Source organism: Mycteria americana, chromosome 6, assembly GCF_035582795.1.
Source record: "Mycteria americana isolate JAX WOST 10 ecotype Jacksonville Zoo and Gardens chromosome 6, USCA_MyAme_1.0, whole genome shotgun sequence".
Taxonomy (NCBI): Eukaryota; Metazoa; Chordata; class Aves; order Ciconiiformes; family Ciconiidae; genus Mycteria; species Mycteria americana.
In genome coordinates, this window is record NC_134370.1 from 56,970,663 (window position 1) to 56,994,398 (window position 23,736).

Consider the following 23,736-nt stretch of genomic DNA (forward strand, 5'->3'; position numbering starts at 1 on the left):
GTGGGTGAAGGGTCCAAAAACAAGTAGTAGACTCTTCCTAGTGGAAGTCTCTGGCTAACACACTGATGAAGGTTGCTGGCATTCTGGACTGTTTTTTGTTAAAAATTATTTTAAAAAAATTATTATGAATTTTTTTGTTTTTACACCTCAAAGCTATGGTTGAAATTTCTGCTGTGAAATAAATTGGAATTATTACAATATAAAATTTCTGATTAGGATAAATGGAGATTTTTCCATGCTGGCAAGTCTAAGATATGTCAAAAAAAGGGGGGGGGGGGGGGAGGAAAAATGACTGGAATTTATAGTTTGGTCAGCTAGACTGCGGCTGCTGGTTTTAACAGCTGCTACAATTTACTCTGGGTTCTAGTGTGTACTAGCTGCATTGCATATCAAGTGTGATAATTTTAGACTTTGTATTGATGAATCCTATGCAGCATATGTCAATGATTCCAAGATGTTTCAAGATAAAAGATGCAGTAAAAAAAAAGGATTGTATTTGTAATCTTGCCAACAGGTACCGTGTATTTTTGTAATTAGCTTGGATCTGACATCAACACAAAGGAATGCCTGGTTCTTCAGTGTGCCTCCAGTTCTTTCTTTCCATGTTTTTCCTTCTGGTTCCTTTTCATTTTATTCCCTTTCATCTTCCTTATTCCTATCTTCTTTTCCTCTTCTTTTTTTGTTTAAATGAATTCCATATTCATTTCTTGTTACTCTTCACCAGAAGTTTCTCTTTTCAGGCTAAAGTGTCTCTCTGTGCATATCATCTTTACACCTCTCATTATGGAGTCTGTTTAACTGAGCAGGTGTAGTTTGCAACTTTAATACCCCTTGTGGTGTTTTTTCTTAACTGTAGATGCTTCAGGAGCACAAGTCTATTATTATTCAGAAACATGTAAGAGGTTGGCTGGCTCGAGTGCACTACCGTAGGACCTTGAAGGCAATTGTTTACTTGCAATGCTGCTACCGGCGCATGATGGCCAAGAGGGAGCTAAAGAAACTGAAGATAGAGGCCCGGTCTGTAGAACGCTACAAGAAGCTTCACATTGGCTTGGAGAACAAGATCATGCAGCTGCAGCGAAAAATTGATGAGCAGGTAAAAGCCCCCTGGTCTCAGGGAAAATGTTTAGAAATCTTTATTACCTTTCTCAGTAGCACTGTGGGCATTCACAGAAAAATGCACTGAATTTTCATTGTAAGGTATCAGTTCTCTTTTCTGCTGAAGAACATTAACAGAAGAGAAAGGGAGGCCACAGTAGAACTGGAACAGTAAAGCATCCGTTTGTGTCTCTCAGCAGCACTGAGAGAAACCATCTGCTCCCTTAATGTCAGTATTTCATTTGAAGCACATCAGTTGCTCTGTTTAAGGGGAAAGTGAGGTGATCATGTTTGATGTGTGTGGGCTCCCAGTCTGATTTTAGTTTGGAATGTTAATGTGCAGGCTTAGAGACTGTTCTGTCACCCTGTTAAGCAATTCTGCAAAAACAGACTGAAACTTTTTGGAAATGAGGAAGCTGTTCTTTTGCTCCCGTGTCTGGATATATTCTGTAGGGAACTAGAAGGCTCCCTTAAACCAGAAGTTCTCCAACAGCTGCTATGTCTGTGTTGTGTTTTGCAAAGAACAAAGAGTACAAATCTCTGCTGGAGAAGCTGAGCAACCTGGAGATCACGTACAGTACGGAGACAGAGAAGCTGCGGAGTGATGTGGAAAGGCTTCGGATGAGTGAGGAGGAGGCTAAGAACGCAACCAATCGTGTCCTCAGCCTTCAGGAAGAGATTGCCAAGCTCCGGAAGGAGCTGCACCAAACTCAGTCTGAGAAGAAGACCATTGAGGAATGGGCAGACAAATACAAACATGAAACCGAGCAGGCAAGTATTCAGTCTCAGATGCATGAGAAGATTTATAGGGGGCTGGTGTCCACTCAGGTTCTGCCCAGGCTTAACTGCTTCAGTTGTGTTGCTGATATTTTTACAGTATTTTTAAGCAGTGTTATACCTGTACAATCCTAAATAGGCTTGATACCTAAGTACCTACACCTATGGTAGAAGAATATACTAAATCTATATATTGTATGTAAATATATGTATGCCATCTATACAGATTTTGATATTGAAAGTATTTGCAAATCCAAATACTTAAGCTTCCTCAATTAGTCAGAGGTAGCGTATTCATAAAAAGAGATCATTTTACCTACCTAGAGAGTGTGATCACGTAGATATCAGAAATGTCCCATACACAGTATTCAAAGGTACCTACTTATATCCTACCTAATTTAAACAATTAGCCTACTAAACATGTGTGTGTGTGCACAGTCTAGTTCAACAGGTTTTGACTAACCCCTTATCTTTGCTTTAACCATGAACATATCAAACAGGTTGTTTCCTGTCAAGATTACTTGCCAATAGCAGTGCAATTTTTGAATATTGGAAGAGCCATTCCATCATTATATGATGCTGCAGTGATACATTTCAAGATCAGATAAACATAAGGAAAAATATTAATTGATTAAGCAAAGGGAATGTGTAGTAACCATAATCAGAGACAAATGAGTAACTGGCAAACCTGGGCACGATTAAAGTGGTACAACTTTTGGGCAGAGGCAAGATGTTAAATTATGGTGTTACCCAATGCAATGAAATACACAAAAGAACTACCAAATTTGTTCCTATTTTAGGAATATTTATATTTTAAGGAATAAATTACATCTTTGGGACTTTACTGAAAAATATTATGGCACAGTGGAGTGGTTCAAGGCAGTTTTGGCATCTGATCAGAAATGGAGTGCAGAACATACAGGGGAATCTGCAATGGGACATATTTAAGATCTGTAATTTGGGAAATGAAGATGTCATAACTTAGTTCACTAATTTCATTCTCTGAGGAGAATTTTAAGTATTTGAACTCTTACAACAAGGATGTAGTTGCTGTTAGAGCTACTGATAAAAGATGAACTGCATTCTGAGTCAAATATTTTATTATCTCTGTAGCTGGTATTGGAGCTGAAAGAACAGAACACGTTACTGAAAACAGAAAAGGAGGAGCTGAACCGCCGCATCCATGACCAGGCGAGGGAAATAACAGGTTGGCTCTGTTCTCTTTACTCAGGTTTTCTACTTCATGTTACCTTGTAAAGCAACACTCTACTGCATAGATTTGGCTAATTTGCCTTAGTTTGCGTTCCTTTTTAGTTTAATGGTTTCATTTCTTTTTTTAAGAACTCACATGCATCAGAATTCTTTACTGTTTGAGTTTCCATGAGGTCCTAAGAGTTTGGGGTCTTTTTGGTGAGGGTGACTGTTACAAAGCGTTTTACCTTTGAAAAGAAGGCTCTGATATTTAACACAATTAATCTACTGCAGCTCTTCTGGCTGCTGTCACTACGTACACAGCAGCCAGAAGAGTGTAACTCTAGATGCGAAGGCTGTGATGGAGGCAGCTACGATGAGGAGGGTCAGTGTGCTTGAGGTGTAAAGCATCTCACATTTTGCTTTTTAGATAATGCAGCACTGGGCTAGTGCCCCTTCTTCCTCCCTCCTGAAATTACTAATGCAAGGTATTAGCAGAATAACTAACTTGACTGAGTGAGCCCTTCTGTGGTTACCTCTATAATACTTTTGGTCCTTCATATATTTGGCTTAATGTTTGCCTACAGAAGCACAAATACCATACACCAGCTTCAAACAGCAGACTGTTTCACCATCTGTGTTCCTGGTGCAGACACATGCCTGTACCTCCAGGACGGATGCACTGCATGGTAGGTAGAACTGGAGTTCTCACTTTGGATTCCTGTTCTCCATGGCAGAAACAATGGAAAAGAAGCTAGTGGAGGAAACGAAACAGCTAGAGCTAGATCTGAATGATGAACGGTTACGGTACCAGAACCTGCTGAATGAGTTCAGCCGTTTAGAGGAGCGGTATGATGATCTCAAGGATGAAATGACCTTAATGGTGGTAAGTGGCTAAACATCTGAGAAATCAAAAGCTGTTCACAAATGTGTTTAGGCAGAATCTAGTGGTGTAAGTTAGTAACTGATTCTGCTGTCAGCTGTGTGGTGGTGACCTGTGCCTGAAAAGAGAATTTGTCCTTTTAAATATTGATTAATTAGATTAGCTCAGCCAAAACAAATACATTTCAAATTTGTGGTTGGTTTTTTTAAAATTTTATTCTTATTTTCATGTTTGTGAAGAAGGCTAAATTTCTGCTGTGACTTTGCTAGTGGTATTGCACGTCTGTCCACCCTTATTTTGCCCTGAAGTTATTCGCATGTGCTAGGGTTGTTTGTACCACATTCATCCAGTGTTAAATTTTAAGTAGTTCTAGGAATATTTTATGCGTCAGGAAGAAAAAATATTCTTCAATACAATGTCTGGGAAGTTAGAGAATTGCTGCTTGTGCTTCCTGTAAACTGAGCTTTTCTTTCCCACAAAATGTTGTGTTGTTGCTTGATTCTGCTTTCTGCAGCAATACTTGATGGTATAGGATCTGACCTGTCTCCATAGATTTGATTGTGAACTACATCTCATAGGCTTTCGGTGGCATGAGAGACCAGAATCAAAAATCTTTTCTTATAAATTTTGATGGCTGTGAAATAACACCAAATATTACAAGCTAAATCATAGGTTGTGAAGAGACAGTCACAGGGAAAACCATACAGTGCTATTGATTTGTTTCATTTGCACTCCAGAACATCCCCAAGCCTGGACACAAAAGAACAGATTCAACTCACAGTAGCAATGAATCCGAATATACTTTTAGCTCTGAGATCACAGAAGCAGAAGACTTACCAGTGAGGATGGAGGTAATGTTAAAAAAACCCCACAACTTTTCATTGATCAATGGTTGAACTTACTCCTGTCTCTTTTTTTGTATGTGTTTGTGAACACCATATTGTTATATTGAGATACCTAATGCTTCAATCCAACTTTTTCCATTTCCTTTTTGAAAACAGCTCATTCTCTAGTTAGTTGTGGTCCTATGCAAAAAGATTTTGTGAAAGTATGCTTTGAATTCCTCTCTATTACAGTAAACAGACTAGATATTTGGCCATCCAATTGATTTGCATCTGTAAAACATTTGCTTGCCAGTGTTTGTAAGCACAATCACTTTTTCAGCACCAAGTGGGAATTCAGAAAACCAGTGAGACTTCCTGAGAAGTCTGTATACTGTATATTCAAGGATTAAAAGTGGCAAGGTGGCTAGCCACATTCTTAGTAGGTACATGGAATGAGTTTGCTGTTAGGGGTGAGAACCTCATGTTGATTAATTTTTCCTCTATTTCATAGAGATGAATAAAACTCCAAGAATGGACTATCCCTTTGCATATGCACAGATACAAATCCCAGGATATTTAAAAATTTTCAGAAAGATTACTCTCTTGATTCAGCTATTGAATAATAATAATGAATAATTTGTGGTGCAACTCTAAACCATTCTTAGTAGTTTCCAAGATAACTCCCCTTTTGGCCCCTCCCAAAGAAGTGGGACTGCTAACACAGCAGAGAGCTGTCAGGTTGGTGGTCTGACTGTCCTTGGCAGTTTGCAGATGCAAAGCTTTTTCTGTGCATTCTAGAGATCTTCTTAACTGTGAGCCATTGCACAGCTCGCTCCATTTGCCCTCTGTCTAGGTTAGTTATCTCCACACTTGCTTTTTACAGGCTGTCATTACTGTTTTTGAAAGCCTCCGCAGAAAGTTATTTTCTACTATGGATGCAAATACCCTGACACATTGATGCTGACACATATTCATCATTTGCCTTCCCACTTATATTTTTCACCTTGCATAATTGTTTCAGAAAGATGCTCCTACCTTCATGGGTAATCAGGAAAAGGACAGTGCAACTACCTGTGATTGGATTTCACATATGAGCCAAATGTCGTCATCTCCTTTGGCTAATAGACTTACTGAATTGCTGTTCTAGAGCCAGTTTTGGTTTTTAGAATATAAATGAAAAAAAATTAACTCACACAAGAGTGTGAATAAATGCAGCACTGAGAAGATTAAATCTGTATTTGTTTAACCCCTTTAGAGACAAACTGGAGTTTGAAATCTTCACTAACAATAGAGCTTAATGATACAAAACCACATTAAAAATAGGGTCAATCTCAATACAAACCAGTAAAGCCAGAAAACTCAAAGTCTCTTTTCTTTTTCCTGAGCTGTTGGTGTGGTTTATGACTCTTCCCCTCAACAGTAAAAGGAGATGAAGTGGAAATGGCTGTGCTTGCTTGTTTGCTACAGTGATTAATATTAATTTTCTAGTTCCTTTTCTAGGCTTCAAAATTTTATGGTGCACTTCATAGTAAATGCTTTGATCTTCTTGCTACATAAAGTACAAAATGGCTGATGGACAATTTCTGATGCACCTTCAGATTACAAACGCTGGTTCTTGTCCCGAAAATAGTGAGAAAGCTAGTGGATTAGGCCCAGAACAGGCTGTATAATTAGAATAATAAAAGGAAAAAGGCATAAAATATATCTTCTGGTACCTATTTATGTCACATCCCACTAAACTAACCTGTAAATCTACAATCAGCAGAGAGATTTCTCTGTAGCTGAAGAATTTAATGTAGAAATAATTTAAAACTAAAAAAAAAAAAAAAAAAAAAAGGAAAAAAAAAGCGCACCTCTGTTTACAGTTGTTTCCAGGTGAGTCTAACCACAGACTTTTTTTTCTCCTTTCCCCCTCCAAACAAGTAAGAATAAAAGGTATGCTTAATTATAGACCTCCTGTCTGCTAGGTAGTTGCTAGTGCTTTCTTTTGCTAGGCTTTAGGCTTAGATACATTTTATAGTAGTAGATCTTTTTTAAAATAGCATTTGACAGCTGATGAAGTATTTTAGATGCCAATAGTCAACTCTCAGAATCAAATAACATTTCTGTGTTCCTCTCTTTCCCCAGTCTGTTTCTTGTCTTTACTCACTGTAGTGCTTCCTTGTGATGTGGAAGGGGAATACGTCTTGACTTCCTTCTGTTCTTTCTAAAGCAGGAACCAAGTGATAAAAAGGCACCATTGGATATGTCTCTGTTCCTCAAGCTGCAGAAACGGGTTACGGAGCTGGAGCAAGAAAAGCAATCCCTGCAGGATGAACTGGACAGAAAGGAAGAACAGGCTCTCCGTGCTAAAGCTAAGGTGGAATCCTTCTAGCTGATCAAATGCTGACGCCAGAGTATCCCTTCTTGTGAAATAGTAGCTGTGTGAATGCTGACTGGCTTTTACTAAAGCCTTACCTTCCTCTAGCACTTGCTTTATTTAACGACAAGTTTTATGCCTGGTGCTTAGTACTCGGGACTGGTTATTTAGTTTTCCAAGGTCCTTGAGATTCTCTGATGGAAGTTAACAGGACCAAAGAGTGCTAGGGACTTCACTTAAAAAAAAAAAGAAAATACTTTTTATTAAAGAATAGCAATATAGAATTTCTACTTAAATGATGGGGACAATGAGTAATTGTTCATTTTAGGCAGAATAAGAAGTGTTTCAACCAGGATGCAGAGCCAAAGCACTAGGATTAGACATGTTTAGCAGATTTTATTTGAAATTCTCCTCTGATTTGGTCTCCTTAAGTACGTATAAAAATATGAAACCAGTTTTGGTAATTGTTTCTTATTACTCTTCCACCAGTGAATTTCTTGAGCATCCTGGCATTCATCCTGCTCTGTTTCGTTACCAGTGACAGTAGTGTGATTTGTACATGATTTTATTTATATTAACCAATTATGTGTCATAAACTTGTAAGTAAATGAAAGGAGGTAATGCCAATATTCAAACTAAAGCACTCAGCAGTATCAGAATAAGTATTTCCCGGTTTTATAGGAAAATAATTTCACCTTGCTTTCCTTTTCCTGTCTCAACTAAATTAAAGAATAGAAAGGATTGGATTTTTATTTTTCACACTTGTCTGTATTTTTCCACAGGAGGAGGAAAGGCCTCCAATAAGAGGTGCAGAGTTGGAGTATGAGTCGCTCAAGGTAATTCTAAAAAGGAGGTTTCTGTTATTTTCTAGTGAGAATATTGCCACCAATTGTTATGTGCTGGCATAGAAAATTACATCAGCCCTCCTGTTTCAGAATATTAGCTAGAGAAACTAGAACAAAAATTCCCCAGCAATCATTTTATTGTGCCATTGTCCTTTTTGAGTTGCAGAATGTGTGGCTGGGGCTGCAGAACAAAAATATTCCCTAAAACAGGGAGAGTTCTCTGTTGAAACGCTTAGTACAGCTTGCAAGTTAATTTGAGCAAAAATACAGTGATAAATGTAGCCCTCTTTTCCAAACACATTATTTAAATTAATGCATACCTTAGACCACTAAAACTAAAAGTATTTCCTACTATCACTGAATGATGCAGAATCTTCGTAGCCTGCTGACCAGTATTCATTGTGAACTTTATTTTTTTTTTGTTAAGGGGAGAATAAGAGGAAAAAAAGATTGGTAATTTTTTTTCCCATCAAATCTGTATGATTCCTGTATACGTGTTCTGATTTTGCACTTCAGACAGAAGGTTAGCCCTATTAGTGAAATCCTCTCAGGCACTATTCACCATAGTGAAGAGGCCAGCGATACAGGAGAGATTGATTGATTTGTTGCAGTTACTCATCGTTTTTACCCTTTCTGTCCGTAGTTTTGTACCTGTGGTTTATAGACATGTTGGAATGCTGCTGGGTGACAGAATTGTCCCTATTTCTTGCAGCGTCAAGAACTTGAATCTGAGAATAAAAAACTGAAGAATGAGTTGAATGAGCTGCAGAAGGCCCTCACAGAAACACGATCTCCAGAGGTAACTGCTCCTGGTGCCCCTGCATATAGAGTCCTCCTGGATCAGCTGACTTCAGTAAGTGAAGAGCTTGAAGTACGCAAGGAAGAAGTCCTCATCTTGAGGTCTCAGCTTGTTAGCCAGAAAGAGGCTATTCAACCCAAGGTAAATAATAGTCAGCAGATGCACTGTGTAGTAAAGTTACATTGCATCACTGACGTGCTGTATTTACTTTAACAGCATGCTTGAAAAGGCAGAATAAAATGGTCTAGGTTTGAAAGCCTTTCTAAGTGTAATCCATTGATCCATTGTTAGTGCACAAATTGCAGCAGTCTGTTGGGAGATTCTATTAATAAACCAATTTTGGGTTTGTCTGCCAGCATTCATGTAAAGATATTGTACAGCAGGCTGGCAAATACCAATGGTCTGGCCAGGATCTCCCCAGACTCCTTTAACAATGCAGAAATAATTCTCATTTGGAGCAGTATAATTTCTCTAGTGAGTATGTAGTTTGACTGGAAAATTTACAATAGTTCTCAGGAATTCTTTTTAATTAATAGTTCAGTAGGAGGTACAAGGAACAATTTCTTCTAAATCTATGCAGGGTCATAGATGATTGCAAATACGTACTAGTTAAATGCAAATATGTCATAAAGATGACCTATGAAGATAGATAAATTCCATATTATTGCTTGATAGGTGCTGTGTGGTTTTGTTGAGAAGAGTAGATTACAACCACTAAAATGCATATCTTCTAAAAAGCTCTAATTCTGGTGAGATACTTAGGGAAGTAATAGCTTTGAAAATAAGAGTCATTCAACCTGAAAAGGTATCATGTAAATCCAGGAACTAGTCATTTCCACTGAACTGAGCTATCTAGTGTTTTATAACCGCAGCAAGGAATGAACAGATATATCATCTTTCCTTTGCTACTGCAAAGTTATGTTTATATTTGTCCTAAATAAATTGAAAGTCTGTGATGCGTGAAGGCGTACATATCTTGTTTTAAGTGATTAATTTTAAAGAAAACAAAACTTGTTTTTCTGTAATATTTAGAACATTGTAAATAAATACTTGAATAGTAAATCCTTGAATAACATTCTCAGCAATGGTGGGATACGAGTGTTGTTTTTACAGCAGTTATGAGTACGAGGGAAATGTGAAGGTGACCTGTGGGATGGCTAACAGCCAGTTTGCAGATAGCTTCTGCTTGTTAGGTTGGACAGCTGCAGCACAGACAGACTTTTTTTAATGATTTGTTTTTCTTCTTTCTTGCCTACCAATTTCGTTGCCAGGAGGATAAGGTACACATGTTCTTCTACAGTTATGAACCAGAACTCTTAAATGTTAAAAAAACTGTCAACAATACTTGAGCTGTCATTTCGCTGCCTCTCATAAGTAACCTACATGTATTTGAAGTTGTTCTTGCACTTTACTTTGCTGTTATTGAAAAACCTTTCTCATTATCCTATGTCCCCCATGTCCCCATTTTCCTGCTCCATGCAAGGGAACAAGTTATTTCAAAACAAGCAGATTTAACAGTTTTGAACTGTTGGTTTATTGTTACCTGAACATGAAAGGAAAGATTCAGGAATTGGTCTAGTTAGCTCAGTCAGTGTATCTTGCTGAGTGTGTTAGGAGAGTAAGAGCAGCACTGATTCAGGAATCCGATCTCTATTAACTTTCAAAATCCATAAATTTCACCAAAAAAAAAGTCTGTGGTATGTTATAGTGTTTGTTATCCTCGGCATGCAACAAACATTCAGGACTCACGCTGTCATCTGTAGATATCAGATAGGAATTGCTGAATGTTTGATTAGAAAATGTAGTTGAACACATAGTATTTAGGAGTATGAGAAACTGAACTGACTCTAAATGAAGGCTGTTAATTCAAATACTACAACTACAGCAGGTAGGGTATTCTTGAAGATGTAAGAGTAATTAACATTTCTTTCCATCAGCACAAAAATAATAAATATGTTCAAACTGCTAAAGCTTGATAGATTGGCAGGTGAGATACAGCAGTTTTACTGTGTAATAAAATAATAGTAGAAAAATCACAAAGATCTCACAAGGATGTTGGGAATAATTCTTCAAGGAGCTTATATATTTTATTGGTTTTCATATTAGATAACACGAATCATACTAGGCACAGAGACCTAGGATCCAAAATTTATGTCCACAAAGTTGTTATTGTAAACACTTTGCAAAATTTTACTCAGGAAAATAGCATTTGATTGTTTTGAAAGTCAAAAAGAAAAGTCAGAATTCCATCTCTTATGTTCATTAGAGTCTTGTGGTTCCACTGTAATCATTCCACAGCAATGACTCAGATCAGACTGGCTGAGGTGACTGTAAACATCTGTTAAGTATTTTAAGTTTTACTGAAGGAAAAGCAAAAGTGCCATAGTAAACATTCAAAACTGAAACAAAATGGTATTATGATGATATCTAACTTTAAAAATCTCAAGCCCTTGTAAATTATTTCCTGCTTTGCCAGAGTACTTAAAATATATGAAGTGAGGAATAGACCTTATTTATGAGATTTGAAAGACTACATGTAATGCCATGTTTAAGAAATATTCATAGAATTAAGCTTGCAAAATTACGCTTCTTCAGTTTCAGTATTAGCAGCTGTTCCTGGTAATTCGAAATAAAATGCAAATTCATCATTTCATGAAATTTATGTTGTTCCTTTTACATGATGAACAAATGAAAAGGGGTTAACACATGTACCCGCTTATTAGACAGACTGATATTTGACCATGGTGCATGCATTCATTTTAAAAGATACGCCAAATGGACATAGAAATTATGGACCAACCTCTTGCTGAGGTACCCATACTAATTTTAATGTGGCTACACAAGGATTAGTGTTCCACGTGGGTGAAGTGGTGAAAACATGGATTCAAAGAACAATTCCATTGTTAAATTTACCTGGAAATCATCATTCTTTTTCCAGAATACTATGACAGATTCTACAATCCTCTTGGAGGATGTACAGAAAATGAAAGACAAAGGAGAAATAGCACAGGCGTATATTGGACTGAAGGAGACAAACAGGTACAAGTTCTCTTTATTTAATCTACAATCAGTTGGGGTCTGCTGTGATACACTGTGTATATCATATTCAGTAAGTTGCATCCATGTAAGTCTAGATACTTAGAGAACACTTGTATTGGGGTTATAAGTTGATTTGATTAGTAATATTGCTGTATGCAATATTTGAAAGGATTAGGAAACAATGGGGAAATGCAAAATCAAGCTTCCTGGGTTTACATCTTCTTAGCCTTTAAAATTGCTATGTTGCTCAAACTGGGTGCCATTCCCCATGCTGGTTTTTTACCTTTTGTCCAGTAGTTGTCACAATAGTCTATCATAATACATTTAGTCTAACAGCATGAAATGCTGTAACCAGTTGGGCTAACACTGAGAACTGATTTCCGTCATTAAGAAGAAATACGTATAAACAAGAGAAGTAAATTGCTAAGTTGTTTTAGAGCATTGTTTGTTTCTCTTTTATAGTAACTGTAGTTTAGTGTGTAATGTCCTTAACGTGTCATCTCATCACCATCATGTATCTCTCTTGTATTTTTTTAAAAACTTTTCTTGAAAGGCAATCTCCCCAGGACTATCATATGCTGAATGAGGACGGAGAACTTTGGCTGGTTTATGAAGGGTTAAAACAAGCCAACAGGTTACCAGACTTCTCAGAATGTTTTTTTTCTTCATTTGCATCTTCTTTTCTAGCTAACTGTGCCCCTTGCTATGGGTTTGCTTTATCTACAGTATTTCTATTGCTTTAACAGTTAGAAAAAAATTAATCACAAATTTTATGAATTAAAGAGTTTCCTCAAACTTAGTCCCCAAACCTTTCTACTTGTCAAGTTTTATAATTTAAAAAGTTAAGATGGTGGCAACAATTAATACATAATTTGCACAAAAATAGACTGTGAAATACCAGAAGCTCCACAACTGGAAAAGATTTGTAGCCGTGTATTATCTGTCTGCCTTTACATTGTGTATCAAAATGAATGCCCCTTACAGTTTTTCAGCCTAAAGAAGTACGATCATTTTAGTAATAAAGCTATTGTTTGAGTAGCTTCAGTATGCTCTTAACTTTCCAGTAGTTATGGGTCTTACTCTCCTTGTTGCGACTCAAGTTCAGTAAATTGAACATTCTTCTCCCACGTCTCTCCGTGCAAGATTCATGTGTAAGACACGAAATAACCAACAAACAGAAGTAATCTTTAGTTCATCGTGGTGCTGTTCAAGCCTCAGTGCAATCATTGCAGTCTCCGCAAAGACTGCATGCTGGTCATGTAATGGGCGAGATTCACCTCGTTGGGAAATGCAGTTCCAGCTCTGTGTGCACATCTGGGCACCATATCCATACATGTGTCCAGACTTCCAAAATGGTTCCTAGTCCTGCACTGGCAACTAATGCAATAGATCAGCAGTGCTGATCTTCAATATACACATTTGGTAGTAGTAACTACAGGAGGTATTTTGCAGTGAATGCTACTAACGAAAGTCTTTCCTTTTCTTGTGCTAACAAGTTCTACACCTAACATTGTTTTGTAAGCCTGTGAAGCTCTAACTTGGAGCAAGTGTTCTGCAGAGCAGGATGTGAGAGTGTTTGCTCTGCACGTCTTGTTTCTTGTCCTAGCACTGTAGAGACAAGAAGCTTTATATTAAATGGTGGAGCAATGCAGGTAAATGACTGTTTGCCTTTGCGTGCTTGATCAGCCTAGTTACTAATAAATGTGCCTGCCTTATGCATATTTAAACCCTGAAAGATTGTCTAATTGAACACTAGTAGTCACTAGTAATGTCATTTCCTGTGTGTGTGTATGTATGAAATGATGAGTCAGAGCACTTGGATAGTGCCTTGCAAGCAGGAGTAGATCCCTACAGCGCTGCTCAGAAGGAGGCTGGTACGTGTTATCTCCATTTCACATGAGAAGAATTTGAGACGTGATGTGCCCAAGGGGAAAGAGTGAGTCAGTGGTGAGGATAAAATAGAGCTCCCAGATCCCAGTCCTGAGTTTGGTTCTGTTGTTAACCTTTTGTGCACTAATGACAACCCTCTGCAAAATGTTGGTTTTAATGTAAAGATTATTTATGTGCATTTGCAATTAAATGGTTTCTGACTGAACAGAGTTAACTCTAAAAAGATTTTCCTTTGTTAATATTGCAGGGTCCTAGCTTAAGTGAACACACTGTCTTCTTCATCTTACAGTTTTTTTGATTTGATTAGAGATAAAACCTCTTTAAAGCCCCTTTAAGAGTAGTGACAATCTGTGAAGACTTAGCAATACATTTATTGCCACGTGTTCTCAGTGGTACCATACACAGTATGTGTTCAATCACAAAGGAAATGCAAAGCAGTGTCACAATTAGTTTCTCTCCACTTTTTGATCATGCAAGCTTAATTTAATTAGAAGGCATACTGAAGGGTTTAAAGAGTACTCTTACTCTGCCTTTTTCATTTTCCTTTGCAAGCCATGGCTAATTGTTCCTGAGCAGCAGCTAAAGCTTTACACTCCCTCTGAGAATTGGGGAGGTAACTTCCTAAATGTGTTCATGCAACTGTTGCTCAACTTCTTTAGGCTGCTGGAGTCTCAGCTTCAGTCGCAGAAGAAGAGCCATGAGAATGAACTGGAATCGCTGCGAGGTGAGATCCAAAGTCTGAAGGAAGAAAACAATCGCCAGCAGCAGCTCCTAGCACAGAATCTGCAGCTGCCTCCAGAGGCCCGCATTGAAGCCAGTCTACAGCATGAGATCACCCGGCTAACTAATGAGAACTTGGTAAGGGAAATGATGCTGCAGGAGCAGCCTAGGGGACTTACAGACTTGCTGCACCTGTAAGTTCTTATCAGTTTTCAGATGGCAACCTACTGCAAAAAATTGCATGAATGCAGTGGGTTTTTTGTAGGTAAGCTAATGGGAGAGAGAGACTTATTGCTGATGAAGTAATAACGTTTCAGGGAATCTGTTTGAAGTTTGTGGCATGGAGAAAGCTCATGGATCCCAGCTTTCAACTGATGAGTGTAATCATTGCTAAATAGAAGATTGATATCCAGTGAACTCATAAAAATATTATTGCCAAGTAGTGGTGTTTCTGCTGAACTATATTAGTTTGTTTATTTTGTTGAAAAACTCTGATGTAGTTCTTCAATTATTTAATGTCTTTTCCTCCCATTTCCCTCCTCCCTGCCTGAAGCTCCACAGATAATCCACTGTTATGAGCTCCAGCTATTCAGTATGTTTTGAAGAAAGAAATAGTTCCAGAAAAAGAAACTTGGTTAGAATTCACTTAGCTAATAATTGGTATTCCTTGTTTACTGCACAACATTTTTGTGTGAAGGAAAGATCGGGTGAAACTCCTTACCTTTCCTTGCAAAGGAGTATGTTCATCATGTGCAGGCTAGTTCAGTTCTGGGGAAATTTTCCAGAGGCCCGTGTTGGAATATCGTTGGCTTATCTCTGTTTATTGGTAAAGGGAACCATGCTACTTCAGGAAGAAAAATCCTAGCTCTGAGTGTCATTGATTCCTCTTGTTTAGAGGTGTAGTCTTTCCTGCTTATGTATGTTACAGAAGTTATCATTGTCAGGCTCTTGTCTTAGTACCAAAGGTTTTGAGGAAAGCATCAGATAATTCAGTGAATAGATCTTGGAAAACTGATTCAAAGTATATTATAAGTTTGCCTCAGCAGCAGCTGTCTCCCACTGGCAAAGGTAAATGGCGCATGTTTCCATCTCTGACAGCTCCCTCCTGCTGCTTAGTCATATGTTACGATTTTTAGCCTTTTTTTCCCCCCAAGAGACCTACTCATCACATTCTGTATTCCCAAGACAACACACAGTCATGTAATTACATCCCAGAGGAGCTCTCTTTATTTTCAAATACAGTGAATGTAATTTTACTTGTTAAATATAGACTCATTCCTTAGTATTTCACTTCTGATGTTTGAGTATTGGAAGTCCACTCCGAGTCGGGAATATGCTTCTTTTCCACTCCTACTCCTAGAGTGGGAAATAATTTACAGGCTTTGCAGATGTGATAGTAGAATTGCAGTATTCACTGCAATCCCAAGTGATTAGCATAAGAAAATGTCCTGTCCAGGTTCTCACAAAGGTTATATTCCAGGCTTTCACAGCATTAGTACTGCCCATTTTTAAAAGATCTGACTGTTCTGCAACTCATCTACATCAGCTTCTCCCTGGGAGAGGCTGGAGTGAGGACCACACCTAAGGACGAGACTACCTAAAAATTAGAGATTCTTGATCTTGTTTTAATTTGACTTCATTTATATAGTGCTTACTGAAGTATCAGTGTCTCAAAGGCAGGGGAAAAACTATCCTGTACCTATTTTTACAGTTTTATGAGGAGTTGTATGCAGATGATCCCAAGAAGTATCAATCGTACCGGATTTCACTTTACAAACGGATGATTGTATGTAGATCACGTGAATCCTGTTTCTCTGTTGTCTCGTTCGCTATTTCTGGAGCACTAATTGAAAAGCAGGCTGCCTCCTTTTCTCCCTTTCAAAGGAAATCCCCTGCAGAGAGCTTCACGATGCCAATTACCTCCCTCACTGCTTTTTTTGTTAGTCTTAGTGTTCTCTGTGTAATCCGTGTCTCTTTGATGCACAGTTTTGTTACTAATATGTCTTGCACTGTGACCAAAGAAGTTTCTTATTGAATACTACTTAATGCTACCCTGAAAAAGAGGTACGTGATGCAAAAGGTGCTCAATTTTCAGAACCACTCTTGGCTTTGAAACTTTGATACGTTTAAATTCAGTTCAGCAGAATAGAGGCCTGATCACACAGATACTTATGAAGGTGAATAATGCCTGCAATTGTGAGTAGCCAGTCTTAGCCTGAATTTGTTCCCAGATCTCTTTACAGTGCTGACATCTGGAGTGAATAAATCTATCAGAATCAAAATATGTAACCTTTTAATATTTTTCAAAAATGCAAAGTCTGAAGGATAACAGTGGAAATAATACTATATTTCCATAATAGTTAAAGTTAACAAATTGAGATAGCACCATATGTAATCTTGAAAGAATATAATTTATGAGATTCCAGATCTTAATGAGATGTGAAACCTGTTCAATTTCTTTAGAGGAACCATAGAAAGAACTATTTTCCTCCTCGCATATTTGTTGTTCAGAAATCCTGTCCCTTTACTGATATTTTCAAAACAGTCTGTGGACTTACATGTACCTTTTTTTTTATTAATTTCACTAGAAATTATTATATCTGAGAAGTATATTGTGTTATTAACAGGTTTTCTGTTGTAATATTGAACGCTACTTCAAATATGAAGCGTGGCCTCCATGCTGTTCTTTCAACAGGCCTAGTATCTTACTGCTCCAATATATTATATTAGGTTGTAAACTCTTTAGTACATGATTGAGAGCAATGTTGTGCCTAATTCAAATTTGTTGCCAATGCTGCACTAATATTTTTCAGTACTTTTAGGAAAGGTGTAGTTTCCTAGATGATGCTTTTGATGCAAGGAGCTCATGGTCCCTTATGTTCTTATCAGTGCCATGAAGAATCACGCTTACAAAAGAGCATTTTCATTACGCTGCTTTCAAACCCTTAACCTGGAATGGCTTTCAGGTTTTTTGAGCTCAAGGTTTTGCTTCCTTTAGAAAGACTTCCCCTTTTTTAATTACATGATTATTTCATGAATGCACTACCATAGGTCACAGAATTATTCAAAGATAGATTTCTGGGGAGTGCTCCTTTGAAAGAAAAATACAGCTTGCTTGCAAGACTAGGAATTTTAGGTGCTAGGTGTTGTTCAGGTACGGAATAAAAAGATGTAAGGCCCCAGTTTCTATCTAAGGAAATGTGATGACAGCAAGCGATAGGGAGATGGCAGAGAATTACAAGTAATGTTCTGTGTTTGGATGTTTGATGATTTTGGTAAATTTGAGTGCAAGTTATGGTCTTTCTGCAGATCTCTCTCTTGTAGTCTTATAAAATGGATAGGTCTGAATAATGAGTCAGTCCTGAAGGCATGAATAAATGATGCAGAAATACAGGCTAGCTGTTAAATAATGATGAAAATTATTTCCTTGAGACATTTGGAAGAACAGGGAGGAAGCATTAGGGAGATGTGTTTGCAGCAAAATGTCTTCTGCCATAAGAACTGGCCTAGTTCTGAGTGTCTGCAGAATATACCTGCCTAAGAGCTTTGCCTTTGTCATGCTGCACATAACTTAATAATATTTGCGATATTTGGCTTGTGTTATAGGCAGCGTACCAGCTTGCAAACCTCAGCCAGAGGATGGCACCACTGTTCAGCTTTCCTCACCGCCTTGTAATTCTAACAGCACTGATTTTGTCTCTGTCACACGTTATGGCACTTTCTCATATCTTAATCTTTCTCTCATTTTAATTTACAGGATTTAATGGAGCAGCTTGAAAAGCAAGACAAAACTGTTCGCAAGTTAAAGAAACAGTTGAAAGTATTTGCTAAGAAGATTGGTGAACTTGAAGGTACTTTTATGTTTTGAGAGGAGGAGAAAGATTTTGGTTTACTTTTTGTGATCCCGTTGTCATCATATCCATCTGTCTTAGCGGTTGGGAGGGCATGAGGTCTTCAGTAGTATTAGCCTCTGTTAATTGATTCCAAATACAGGAGATGCACTCAGAGCTCTGTGTGTCCCTTTATAAAGCTTTAGAATATTTGTCATATTTTGAAGCAATGAGTAAAAGGAGATTGATGTTCCTCTGAAGGCAGAAACCATTGAAGCATAAAGGAATGTTACCTGGCCTATTTGTGTACTCAAAGACAGTATCTGTTTTTGTAAAGACAAAAGCAATACTAAGTATTAACCAGGCAGAAATAGTTTATCCAGTTTTCCTTTGTGAATTTCTTTATCAGTGGAGTCAAGAATGCTGAGACTTTCTCCACTTGACGTTTCCTTTCAGAGCTGCTGGCCAAACTTGACTATGAGAATGCCGAGACATGGACTAAGCTAATTTTAGTTTTATGAGTATCAGAGTGAGTTGCCTTAGGATCTTAGGACTGGTGAGACTGAGAGCTTATTATGTCTCTGCATAAGTAAAGTAATTTTAATTGCTAAAAGCAATTAATAATGTTATAAAGTTGAAGTATGAATTTGTTTTTAAATAATCCTGGTCCTAATCTTTCAGAAGCTTTTTATGGTCATCTGCTTCCTCCAGAAACAAGCTCGCTGCCTAATGAGTTGTTCTATTGAGTACTAAGGTTGAAATTAGTGACCGTGTAGGCTTCAGTGTTCGAAAAGAAGAGATACCAAGTTAAACCTGGATTAACAAGAGTATGTTATCCTTTAGCTAGTGGCAGCTCTCCTCAAGCTCCAGTTTCTGCATTTTCAATCCCATTTGACAGGTGCACACATTTAGCACACGTACAAGATGTGCAATAGTTTGTAGAGATTGCATGCAGCTAGGAGGGTTGTGAGAAGAGGATGTAGCTTTCATGGGATGAAGCCAAGTTTTGCTTTTCAAAAACAAATGTGCAGCCTAACCAAGCGGAGTGTAGTGTTGAATGTGATACTGTGAGGCACTGTATCCAACAAGGTGGATATTTCATGTATCCTTTTGAATGGTTACTCAAATTAAGCTTGTTTTTTTAAAAAGTCTTTCAATATTGTTTGGTTACTACTGTGGACAAGATCACAGTAGTATTCATACAAAATACGGAGTGGAAAAATGTTTCTGAAAACATAGTTTAGTCTGTGTTTATTACCTAATTAACTTTGAAAGATGTAGTAGGTCTGGCTGGGATGGAGTTAACTTTCTTCATAGCAGCCTGTATGATGCTGTGTTTTGGATTTGTGGCTAAAACAGTGTTAGTAACACACCAGTGTTTTGGCTATTGCTAAACAGAGCTTGCACAGTGTCAAGGCTTTCTCTTTTTTTCCCACTCTGCCCCCTCAGTGAGTAAGCTGGGGGGGCGCGAAGGCACACAGCTGGGGCAGCTGACCTGAACTGGCCAAAGGGATATTCCATATTCCCTACCACCTAATGTCGGGAGCCAGAAGGGGGTTTTTTGTGTAAAAGGTGGCTGCTGTTCGGAGGCTGGCTGGGCATCGGTCCCCCTGGGAGGTGGGACATGAGTGATTGCCTTTGCTTTGCTTCCCCCCCGCCTCTTTTCTTCACCTATTAAACTGTCTTTATCTCAACCCATGAGTTTTCTCACTTTTGCTCTTAATATTCTCTCCCCTGTCCTGCTGGAGGGCTGGGGGGAGCTGAGCCAGTGTGGGCATGTGGGTGCTTGCCTGCTGGTCAAGGTAAACCTACCACAATAGGTAACAAACATCAAGCTTGAAAAATACTGGCATTTTGCAGAACAATTAACAGTGACCCTTGCAGTATTAATCTCGGATTAAGTGATTAACAGCTATCGCTTTGCCTTTGTGGTTTTATATGATAAAATCCAGGAAATCAGCAGTACATCTGTAGTAATGGAAGCCATTCAAGCACTTCCACTCTTCTTCAAAGGAAGAGTGCCACCCCAAGATACATTTATCAAAAATCTGCCTTTTTGTTTAATGGGAGTTTTGTTGTTTTGTTACCCTGAACCAAGTAAAAACATTTCTTAGTTCTAAATGATGGAGTTCTTCCTTAGAAATGTCATAGTTTCCTCTGATGTGCATTGGTTTCACTGGAAAATATTATATTATAATTTCTTTTCATTTCCCCTCTGAAGTGGGCCAGATGGAGAACATATCACCTGGACAAATCATCGACGAACCTATTCGCCCAGTTAACATTCCACGGAAAGAAAAGGACTTCCAAGGGATGTTAGAATATAAGAAGGAGGATGAACAAAAACTTGTCAAGAATCTTATTTTAGGTAAGCATCTTTCGCATTTGCAGCCTCCTCTGCTCCCACACACTCTGAAAAATGAATAAGAACACAGAATTTGCATTATGAAATGAATAGCTTATTTTGGTTTATCTAAAATTCCTAAATGTCTATCATAATCTAATCATCCTTCCTGATGAATATAGTAGATATTAATGCGTCTGCATACTTTTTAGCAGGCAGTTATGTTTTATTCTGTTCTGATACTTTACCAAGAAAGTGGCTCTTCTTAGTTTTACTCTGTTTTCACTGGCCATATATAGATATGTATGTACAGTTAACTGGGGAGGTTGCAATTACCACATATAACACCTTCCAGTGGCTTTATACTTAACGAAGCAATGTGTGTTTGTTTTTCCCAAGAGTTGAAACCACGTGGGGTAGCCGTCAACCTGATTCCAGGACTACCAGCATATATTTTGTTCATGTGTGTACGCCATGCGGATTACCTTAACGATGACCAAAAAGTGCGGTCGTTGTTGACTTCCACTATCAATGGCATCAAAAAAGTGTTGAAGGTTAGTTAGTCTGCTTGGTTTAGGAAAACATTAATTTAAAATTTGCTTTGGATTTTATGTTAGAGGAGCAAGGAAAAGACTTTCAGTGAATTGGCTCTGGATTTCTGATCAGTAAAGTCCTCCCACCAAAGCTACAAAAAGTTGTTAACAAGCAGCAAATTATAGTGATAGCATTTTATCCACATAATACCACAGATGGTTTGAATTAGTGGAAAAAGAACTACCTTCTTTTTATTTTGAATAGACGTCCTCCTCTGAAGCCATGCCTGTAAAGCTTTGGATGCAGTCAGAGTTTGCATAGTGAGTCTTTGTAATCCAGAATACTTAATTAACATGTTTAATTTGCAGTTTTGGTTCACAGATTTCCTCATTTGCTTCACCTACAGGCTACATTGATGATAATATGTTACTGCCTAAAGTCTTCGCAATGAGTTGGCTAGGAGAGTTTACTCCAGGGGTATCCTGAAAGCAATATTAAGACATAAATATGCTTTATGCTTCATGGAGTTTTACAGTTTTTAAATAAAGCAGATGTGCTCAAAACCCAAGCATTTAATCAAGCTACATGTTTTGAAACAATATTTAGTAAACAATCCTGTAGAAGCTCATAGAAACTTTTGAACATATTTAAGTGAATGGAGTGCATGCCACAGAGCTCTAGAAATTTTAATTACTCAGCATATACTAGATTCTATGTTCTTTGGCGAGGAGGGCTGTTTATTTGTTTTCCATATCAGGCTGCCAAAATGGTTATGATGTAAGTGACATTCATGCAAACTGAATTGTTCTCTGCTCCTCCTGCTGGCTCTGCACCATTCCCATCCTCTGTGTTGGGCTCTTCACAAGAGTCATTTTGCCACAGAATGAGTGTTTTGGGAATACAGTCACATTGCCCTGTGATTTCTGCACAGAGCAGTTAGGATGGGTCTGTAAAACACAGAAAGATCCTATCTGTGGAGGAAACCATATTTTGAAAGTTTTTGAAAAACATTACAGAAAACAGGAGGGTATTTAATGGTATTTTGTCAAAAACCTTGCTTTTCTGATATGTTACTGAAATATACAAAGTTTTGCAAAACGTCAGAATCTGAGTAGCTACAAGAAAGTACATTTTAAGTGTTTAATTGTTTATCTAACATTTTATATTTTATTCCTCCTACCAGTCTTTGTTGACATGTATTTGTTTTTATCTTCAGAAAAGAGGTGATGACTTCGAAACAGTGTCCTTCTGGCTATCTAACACCTGCCGATTTTTGCACTGTTTGAAGCAATACAGTGGAGAAGAGGTAAGCAGTGCTCCTACTCTGGTTTCTTTTGCTCTACAATACTGTTGTGAGCACTACTCTAACAAATTCCTGTAATATCTCAATATCTAGTCAAAGGCCTTTAAAACAGCTACACTTTTTGGAATGATGGCGATGATGTCAGTGGAAAGCACGGGGAGATAAGATTTGAACCAGTTTCCCTTTATTGCAGGCTGGGGGCCCAAAGGCTAGATGACATTGTGCTCCCAAAAGTGCCAACTCAGATTAAGTAGAAGAATCTGGCTGCAACCATTATGGTGTTTAGTAGTGATTCACTGAACTTCCTATGAAAAAGGCCATATTAAGCCCTTTAACCATAGTAAGGCAGACCAGTTTATGTTTGGAGGCTATGCTATGCCTAATTTCTTCTTCATACTTAACTGGGATTTTGGATATAAATGGCTAGGTGAGGATGCCCATGCTGGAGTGGGAGAGAAGGGTCTTACCTGCCAGAAAGTTAGCAGTTTGTTCCTGTGTCAGATATTTGAATTTGCAAGTCAAGGAAGCAGACATGGCACAAGTCACAATTGAAAAGCAAATCTTAGTATTAGCCTCAATCAGAAGAACTTCCAAATTAAATTTTTGAGGGGCTGTGACTATTATTTTGAAAGTATTATTTGTCAGTTGCATGAAAAATTATCAATGCTAGTGTTGTGTAATATTTTTGTATTCCATTGAAGCATTTGTTTCTGTTATTTTATGAATTCAGGGGTTTATGAAGCATAATACACCTCGTCAAAATGAACACTGCCTCACTAATTTTGATTTAGCTGAATACAGACAAGTACTGAGTGACTTGGCTATCCAGATCTACCAACAACTTGTCCGAGTGTTGGAAAACATTCTTCAACCAATGATTGGTAAGGCGAAGTTGAATTCCTTAAACTTCACACCGTAGTACCAAAATGAAAACTGTGGTGGTGGTAATATGCTGTATCTTGTATTTCTTCCTAACCAGTAGAGTTTTATTAATAGTTCTTGTGGTATTCTGTTTATAGATGACAAGGACTACACTGGACAGGTTGGATTAGACGGAAAACTAAACTGTGGCTGGCAGTGACAGAATAAATTGATGTACCTTATTCATACGTGTCATAAATCATGCATTTACAGGAAGAAACTGTTAGGACAGTCTGACGTTGGTTGCCCTGTGTGTTGGGAAATATCCCGTGGAAAAACTGGGCTTTAATTACATGATAACTCATAATTAAAATGGAGAAAAATGGCTGGTTGTCATTATGGACAGCAATCAGCAATGAACTAGCTAGCAGTGATGAAG

At 38.0% G+C, this 23,736-nt stretch overlaps 1 protein-coding gene across 8 annotated transcripts in view; it reads left to right on the forward strand.

Moving 5' to 3' along the window:
- The window catches only part of MYO5A (myosin VA), a 103,152-nt gene that overhangs the window by 73,416 nt on the left and 6,000 nt on the right, over positions 1 to 23,736 (forward strand). Inside the window, exons 21-37 of one of the 8 annotated variants that reach the window (XM_075506016.1) lie at positions 857 to 1,096; positions 1,621 to 1,869; positions 2,989 to 3,082; positions 3,804 to 3,952; positions 4,687 to 4,800; positions 6,986 to 7,132; positions 7,915 to 7,968; positions 8,690 to 8,917; positions 11,715 to 11,815; positions 12,369 to 12,449; positions 14,365 to 14,563; positions 16,137 to 16,211; positions 18,183 to 18,276; positions 20,477 to 20,623; positions 20,999 to 21,153; positions 22,350 to 22,439; positions 23,167 to 23,317. In XM_075506016.1, coding sequence (XP_075362131.1) covers positions 857 to 1,096; positions 1,621 to 1,869; positions 2,989 to 3,082; positions 3,804 to 3,952; positions 4,687 to 4,800; positions 6,986 to 7,132; positions 7,915 to 7,968; positions 8,690 to 8,917; positions 11,715 to 11,815; positions 12,369 to 12,449; positions 14,365 to 14,563; positions 16,137 to 16,211; positions 18,183 to 18,276; positions 20,477 to 20,623; positions 20,999 to 21,153; positions 22,350 to 22,439; positions 23,167 to 23,317 — 2,368 coding nt within the window. The remainder of the gene's footprint in view (positions 1 to 856; positions 1,097 to 1,620; positions 1,870 to 2,988; positions 3,083 to 3,803; positions 3,953 to 4,686; positions 4,801 to 6,985; positions 7,133 to 7,914; positions 7,969 to 8,689; positions 8,918 to 11,714; positions 11,816 to 12,368; positions 12,450 to 14,364; positions 14,564 to 16,136; positions 16,212 to 18,182; positions 18,277 to 20,476; positions 20,624 to 20,998; positions 21,154 to 22,349; positions 22,440 to 23,166; positions 23,318 to 23,736) is intronic. The other 7 variants (XM_075506017.1, XM_075506018.1, XM_075506021.1 and 4 more) reach the window with 7 other exon arrangements.